Below are 8355 nucleotides of genomic sequence, written 5' to 3' on the forward strand. Positions count from 1 at the left end.
ATATAGGTGCCTGTACACATACGGACATGGCAGTTTAGGGGTTGAACCATATTTTTATCTGCTTTGTGTTCATTCTAACGTTACTAATTAATACTACTGCAACAAAGAATTACATAAAAAAGATGATGCTGGTCTCGGTTCTTCTTAATGTCAAGTGTTGGTGTTAGGAAGTATACCGTGATATATACAGCTTCAGGAATGCACAGTGTCAGTGGACAGTCAATGCATCTGAAAGGGGCCTTTGGGTTGCCAACAGACAGCCTGTTGCTTACTAATGACAGCTTTTCCCAAATTTTCTTGTCACAATTTTTCAAGTTTTTTTTTGTTTTTAGATTAACTTTTTTTTTGCAGTGTTGATTTATCTGTAATCCCAATGTTGAATCAAAGAGATTTTACTGTAAAGATGTTTCCTGTGTCCTTATCACCTGAGTCAAAAACTGTATGCTTTCCTTCAACCACTACCAACACCATTTACCAACCACCAACACCAATCACTAACTACAACTTGTCGCTAGTTTTTCCTAACCTCTAACAAGACCCATTCATGCATTCACTACCCAGTGTCTACATGTCTCTTGCCACCAGTGCTTCCCAAGAACACCCGTTACAACCAAGTTTGAAGAAGAGTACCTTTGGCTGAAAGTGAGATTTGTAATAGAGAAGAGGGAGAGTCAAACAGTAGTTGTGGAAAGAAACTTGGAGCAAAGGTTGTACAGAGACAGGATTGAAGAACAGTACAGGTAACTCTCGATTTACGTGAGTTTGGTTTACGCGTTTTTGAAATAATGCGGAGTCCAAAATCCAAATAAATGTTTAATTTACACGTTTTTTTCACTTATACGCGATATTTTATGGAGTGGCCACGAGATGTCTCACGCAACTGGACACACGGCGCTGCTGCCACACAGCTGAGCTCAGTTCTTCCCGCGCGCCACTTGAACAACAATACAGTACCCACGCTGCCACGCTACTCAACAACAACACCCTCGCTGCTGTGCTACCACAAGGGGAAGGGCAGCCAGAGGAGGAACCGCGAGAGGGAGAGGAGTCAGAGTGATACAGTAGGCAATAAAGGTACAAACCTACCTCTTGTTTGATTTACATTGTTTTTGATTTACGTCACCTTTTCAAGGACACAATACTCGTGTAAATCGAGAGTTACCTGTATAGTTGTGCCAGCCTATGCCTGAGAAACATGGATAGATATGCTACGCTCCTTAAGAAGTGCAAGTGGACAAGCAAGATGGGACTGAGATGTGCAGAGGTGGTGTGGAATAGATGCAAAAATACTAATGTGGTTTGCGCATGTTATGAGGATACCAGATGGTAATTGTGTCATGAAAATGTATGGGAATAACAGGAGAGTGGGATGTGACAGGGAGATCACTAAAGGGGAGATTGAAAGGATTGAAGAGTAAATAAGAAACAAAAACTGGAAAATGGGGCATGTGTTGTAAAATGGGGCTGTATAGAGAGAGGAACGAAGAGTAATAGGGAGGATGGGATGTGACAGGGAGATCATTATAGAGCAGACTGAAAGGATTGAAGAATACACAATAAAAAAGTTGGATAAGGGGGATGTACATGTTGCATAATGGGAGTGTATAGAAAGAAATGGAGACTTATCTGCAGCAGGCCCTCCTAAGGAAACACGGCACCAAAACGTTAGATGTACAGACAGATAGACAAATCATCCCCTTCATAATTGTTCACAATCAACGCTGCTTCCCTCCTGCCCCTCAACACTCACCCACAGTGGCGTCCCATGACCTCAAGGATAAAGCAGCGCTGGTGGGAGTAGGCGGTGGCAGCGATGGCATCCACGGCCTCGATGATGCGGTGGAGGGCCGAGTCAGTGCCGATGGTCATGTCGGTGCCGCAGAAGTCATTGTCGATGGAGCCCACCATGCCAACGATGTTCAGGTGGGAGTTAGCCTTGCTCTCCTCCTCCGTAATCTCACCTGTGGCAATGCATAATCTATTTATTTATTTTGCATTACCTATTCATTTATTTGTTGGTGCAGGAGACAAATACTAATGGTTCCCTGGATGGCTAGTAACACCAATGAAGTCCTACCAAGAATTAACACAGTGATAATGCAGGAAATAAGAAAAGACAACAATTATCTTGGATGGAGAAAAAACAAAGAGCCCAAAGAAGACAATCATCATCATCATCATTTCATCGACGCCTTCTCCTAGGAGCTCCCACCAGGGGATGGCCACGGCAGAAGAGCTTCCATCTTTCTCTATCCAGACACTCCCTCCTTGCCTACTCAAAGTTTCTCAAAGATCTGTCCCCCCTCTCCCTAACATGTTCTTGCACACTATCCCTCCATTTCACTCACATACACCCTTCTGGTCATCTTACTCTCCTCCATTCGCTCCACGTGGCCAAACCACTTTAAAGTCTGTCGCTTCACTTCTTCCATCACTCCACACTTCTTCCCTTCACCTAAACACAAACCAGCCAATGCACATCCACCCACATGCACCTGACAGACCGTGACACTCTCAAGGATCCTCCCCCAAACACCCACCATTCTTGACCAGCAGCTGCAGGAGAGCCGCCCAGTCCTGCTTGAAGAGGTTGGCGCCAGTGAGGGAGCCGTCGCCGCCAATCACCACCAGGTTAGTGATGCCGCGCTTGATCAGGTTCTTCGCAGCCTTCATCCTCCCCTCACGCTCTCGGAAGTCCTTGCAGCGTGCTGAGCCGATCACAGTGCCACCCTAGAATAAGTGTGTTTTGTTAAAGTAAAGGACAGACTGATGGCAAAACAAAAATATAAATAAATGCCCACAATAAAATAATGTTAAAAATGGAATAAAGAGCAAGCCTGCAAATATTTCTGTATAGCCGAGATATACATGCCAGAAAGTGACTGCGCTCATGGGGTTCCACTTAAAAGCTGAACTTGTCATGTTTAGCTTCAAATTAATGTAAGCTTTTGGATTGGATGATATTCTTGTCCAGGCTGCCTCAGAGTTCAATATATAAATGTATGTGAAGAACTATTTTTTATGTCCTTCACGAATCCCTTCATTGCCCTGAACACTGCAATCATGTCACCTTCCTTGTTTCATCTGTGGAAGGCAGACCAAACTTTTAAAGTCTTTCTTTGTCCATTACATAAATCATGTCAAACTGGGAACCATCTTTGTATTCTCTGAATCTTGATTATATCTTTCTCTTTATGTGGGGGCCATACTATTATTGCAAATTTCAAACTGGGAGAGATAAGAGCCACTACCAATTCCTTCATCAGCTCTTTGTCCATGTAGTGAAATGCTACACCTATGTTTATTAACAGCTTGAAGTCTTTCTGACAATCTTATTGATGTGATTTTTGAGTGATGAATCCTCCTGGACCAATGCTCCTGAGCGAGCCACCATTTTGCCAATCCTTTGTTCCGTGGTCTTGGCGGAGGTTGCTGTGTTGACCAGGGTGAGCAGCTCTAGACACATGGCTGGGGAGTGCCAGAGGGAAGCCCCTTGCACCAAGCCATTTCTCCAATTTTATGTTCATGACAATAGAACAATGGAATTTTTTGCCTACTTCCACAAAATATTGCTGATGAAAAGTGAAATGATGAATAATGAGGCAACAAATAAGGACACACTTCAGTAGTAGTGGTAACATGTAGTGGTGGAAGTAGAACTGGATGCAAGTAGGAGATTGGATGGGCACACACAGAGGCAGAAGGAGGCGACGATGAAGGCCTCATATGCAACACACCTTGTGGATGATGCCGGAGACGGAAGACCAGTTGGCCTCCACAATGTTGTCCCCTCCGTCCACCATGCCCTGGTAGCCCTCCTTGATGAAGTAGACCCGAGCACCAACGAACAGTCCCATGCGCACCACTGCCCTCACCGCAGCGTTCATGCCCTGGAGTAAAGGGACAAGGTGGTAAGGGGTGAGGAAAGGGAATGGCAGAATAAACAGTGACTGTGTAGCCAAAGAAAGCAAAGAGAGAGACAAATACAGAATAAAAGAGTTCATTGAAGAGAGAAGACTTCATGCTCTGTCTACCAGTGGTCCTTCAGAACGCCAGAATCCTGTCAACATGTTGCTACTGACAGCATGGGGCACAACAGACAGAAAATAGAGTTGAGTGACGAGAGGACTTAATGCTCTGTTTGCTAGTGTGTGGTGGGGTTCTTAAGGACTTCAGCGAGTCAAGGATAAGTGGGAGGGATTACAGCACGACAAGAGAATAGTGTCATGTGTAGCTAATAAGAGTAAGGAGACAGAAAATAGTGTGTGGTGGAGTGGTCTAGTGAGTTAAGTGTCAAGCCATGGGGCATCTGGTCTTAAACCACCAGTCACATACGCAGGACCACCAGGCCCCTGAAGAAAGCCTACCAGCACTATAGGTGAACACGTAAAAAAATTAAAAAATAAAAATAAATAAATAAATAAAATCTTGTTTTACTAAATTATGAAAGTATTGATTGAGGTGATTTACTTACTACAAGTCATTTTAACATTTAATTGATGTGAAACACTAAAGTGATGAAAGAGTGAGATGTGTTGAGAGCCTTTGTATAGTGAGTGGGCTGTCAGACAACTGCCTGGTGAGAACAGTGCATCATGACAATATGCTCCTGACTTTGTTACATCAGTTATTGATAATGTTCTTGTGAGAAAAATATGAGGCTACAACTTTATACATGTGGCTTAGAATTGTGCAGGAATGACTTAGTTTGTGACATAACTATTTACATTTTAGCTTTAAGAGCCCTGTGGCCTTTAGTAAATTCAATGTTCTGCATGTTGCACAGGAGTGATGTGGTACATGTTTAGCTGACCCAAGGGAGTGCTGTACAGTTTATCTCCCTTAAGAGTTTGAGTTTAAAAGCTTCCAAGGAGAAGTGAAGCACGAGTCTGTTTTCAACTTGAGGGAGTGAAGTGCTGCATCAACACACACTTAAAGAGGTGATATTGTGGTTCTTGAAAGAGGAGGCGTTGGCTGGGTGACCCGCGATAACTGGGTACTGAGATGCATCCTCAGAGTGAAGACAAGACAAGACTTATCTTAGCAATGGTTGGCCTTATCCGCACCTGGGCACACACACTTGTTTTCATTCCCTTCGTGTGAAAAAAATATTTATTACTTGGAGAGCCTGACATGTATGAATTTCTATTGGATCAAAATGTGTTTTATGCCCATTCTCTGAGCCTGCATCCCTCCTGGAGTGTGCTGTGAATCTCTCCTTGATTTGTAGATATAATATAAAGTCTTGAAGTACGACAATGTTACATGATTGGAAAAAAATGCTCTCCTCTCACAGATGGATCTTGCTGAAACAAAAACACTTCCTGAATTAAACAGTTTTCTATTTATCAAGCTCTGATGCTGAACAGTCCCACAGGAATATGAGAAATAGTACAGGAAATACAAGCCCACTGTGAAACTTATGGAGGACAAATGAGATTTTGTGAGAAGGAAAAAAAAAAGGCATATAAAAGAACCATAATATGACCAACAAAACAGAAAATAGGTATAAAACTATATAGTAAAATAAAAGGTCAGCCAATGAAGCAACCAAATGAACAGCCAGATGCTGCCCATTCAGTCTTGGTCCTCACAGCACTCAGTAACTCATCAGTCAGCCAGTCAGTGCATCAGCCAGTCAGGGGCCTCACCTGGGAGTCACCGCCGCTGGTTAAGACAGCGATGCCCTTTCCTTTGTGCATGCCCCTCTGGATGAGCTGACCCTCCTGGCCCATCATGGGCTGGGTCTCTTGCTTCCCGTCCGTCGCCGCCATGTAGTCGATGAATGCCTGCCAAGGGTCGGCAGGGAGTGTGGGGGGTGGGGGGATGACCTCCTGCCATGGGGAGAAAGGTAGAGTGTAAAAGTCAATCAAGTGAGTCCTAGTGATGTGTGGCCACCTAAAGGAGTGCAACGGTAACAGCTGGGAGTAGTAGGGATGACCTCATGCAAAGCCAAGGGGAGGGAGAGTTAAGGAGTACAGCAGACAGTTAAGGAATGTAACAACGGAACAAAAAATACTTTCACCCGGCCTACCCTCACTTAAACTAATCTAAGCTGAGATTTTACTTGAGGGAGAAAATAAGTGCGGCTGTCAGACTTTACTTCCATGAGCCAGATTGTTTATCCTATCTCGAGAATCTTCCTGTTTGGAGGAAGTCACAGAAAATGTCAAGGAGGGGCCACCACACCATTCTTTTAGGCAATGATAGCTTTGGAGTGGAGGTTACATGTACAGCAGACCCCTAATATGACATGATTCAATTTGAGAATTTCTATTTAGCACAAAACCTGAATTGGGAACGATAAACCCTCCAAAGTCATTAACCCCTTCAATATGATGACGCCAACGTAGGCGTCATGAAGCCCCAGTAGCATATACGATGACGCCTATGAAGGCGTCATATTTCTATTCTGTTTCTTCTTCTATTGAGTTGTCCCGTACTTTGTGTTGGTTACTAAGTAAAGACGCCGTATGCTGTCCTTGAAATCCTATTGCTCCTCCCACCATCCTTGTTCCCACCAATCACAAAAAATGAGCTACAGTATGCACCGCCTTCTTCCCGCCTTGTGTCTAAAATTAGGATGTTTCATTGGCTATCTCTCTCTCTCTCTCTCTCTCTCAGACACCGAGGCGCCGACACCATCACGTCTCGCCCACCTCTCTCTCTCTCTCTCTCCCAGACACCAAGGTGCCAACACCACCACTCCTTGCCTATCTCTCTCTCTCTCTCTCTCTCTCTCTCTCTCTCTCTCTCTCTCTCTCTCTCACACACACACACACACACACACACACACATACATTGTCTGTGATGACAAAGCAGTATCTGGCAGCTCTCTGACTGATGATAACAGAGTTGTATTTGCTGATAATTTCTCGACATTCTTCCTCCTCTACACAATCATCTGCTTTCTCTATTTCTTTCCCCCTTGCCCCTTTCTCCCCTTTCTTTATTTCTTTTTTTATTTATTTCGCGTTGACGCAATTTATATTATGCATAGCAGGTATATGTTGACTCGTCGTGTATGCTGCTTTGCAAATACGGGATACAACGGGATACAAGGCGACAAGCAGATACATGCTGGCTCAGGTTTCCCGCGCCGCGCAGCCGAGCACGCTGTATATCAGCCAGGCGGGCTTTTTGAACATCCGGCGCGAAGGGGTTAAAGCCATGATACACTATCCAATGAGGAATAAATCAACCCAAAACAATATCAGTACTCAAGCCAACTCATTTAATTTGGCTGTAAAAAAATCACTCAAGATATTAGACTTTTGAACCAGTTGTTGTAAGGCCATCTACAACTTGACGAACATGCCCTACCCTCCTCTGTTCATCATCATCATCATCATTTAACGTCCCTTTATTCCCTATGGTGGGGTTGGACGGGATATGAGACTCCTCCACTGTTGCCGGTCCATAGCCATTTCTTCCGTGATGTTCAGCCTCCTCATATCTTCCTCCACCACCTTTCTCCATGTCTTCCTTGGCCTTCCTGCTGGTCTTCTGCCCTCTACCTCAAAGTTCAGTGCTTCTGCCAATCTGTCCCTGGGCCCCTCACAAATCACTCAAGAAATTAGCCTTTTCCGTCAGTTATCTGTCCCTGGGCCCCTCACAAATCACTCAAGAAATTAGCCTTTTCCGTCAGTTATTGTATAGCCATGTAGAGCTTGGCGAACATTGGTCATGTCACGAGGGGAGAGGAAGGGAGTTGTGAAAGGCAGATAATGGACATGGAAGTGGGTGGCAGAAGGAAGAGAGGAAGACCCAGGACGAGATGGAGGGACTGTACTGTGGCAGACGGCAGGGAGAAGAACTTGGACCTTGAAGCGGCGGAGGACAGGGTTAGACGGAGGAGACTCATCAAAAACAGCAACCCCATAGAGAAACGGGACAATAATGCTGCGGAAGAAGAAGAGCTTGGTGAACATGCCGTACCCTCCTCCGTTCTTCCGTCACTGTGTCCCCGGGTCCTCACCTCTACAGGAGCAGGTGGTGTAGCCTCAGGTTCCTGCTGGAGAGATGCAGTGTCTCCTCCAGGGACTTGGTGCTGTTGTTCACCCCCTTCTTGGAGCTCTGCAATGATAGGTTATTTAACTGAGTGCACAACTTGCCGGCTGTTGATCTAAGTGACTGAAAAGGTGATTGACTGACTGAAGAGTTGACTGACTGAGTGATGACAAAACTGAATTATTGATGACCTAACTGACTGACTGATGCACTGAGTGAAGATTTGACTGACTGACTTATCCACTAACTGATGAAGAACTGACTGACTGACAAGTGTTAATTACCTGACTGATGTACTAAATGACTGACTAATGCACTAACTGAATAAAAAATTGACTGACAGAC

The 8355-nt window shown here is 44.6% G+C and overlaps 1 protein-coding gene across 5 annotated transcripts in view; it reads right to left on the reverse strand.

Annotated features, from left to right (window-relative positions):
- Positions 1-8131, reverse strand: part of LOC126981334 (ATP-dependent 6-phosphofructokinase-like) — a 37993-nt gene extending 29862 nt beyond the window's left edge. For all 5 annotated transcript variants that reach the window (XM_050832340.1, XM_050832336.1, XM_050832339.1 and 2 more), the window contains exons 1-5: positions 7979-8131; positions 5652-5834; positions 3738-3890; positions 2541-2730; positions 1751-1961 (exon numbers count right to left, since the gene is read on the reverse strand). In XM_050832340.1, coding sequence (XP_050688297.1) covers positions 1751-1961; positions 2541-2730; positions 3738-3890; positions 5652-5774 — 677 coding nt within the window. In that variant the 5' untranslated portion in view covers positions 5775-5834; positions 7979-8131. The remainder of the gene's footprint in view (positions 1-1750; positions 1962-2540; positions 2731-3737; positions 3891-5651; positions 5835-7978) is intronic.
- Positions 8132-8355: the final 224 nt, after the last annotated feature.

Source organism: Eriocheir sinensis, chromosome 47 (assembly GCF_024679095.1).
Source record: "Eriocheir sinensis breed Jianghai 21 chromosome 47, ASM2467909v1, whole genome shotgun sequence".
In the NCBI taxonomy this organism is placed as follows: domain Eukaryota; kingdom Metazoa; phylum Arthropoda; class Malacostraca; order Decapoda; family Varunidae; genus Eriocheir; species Eriocheir sinensis.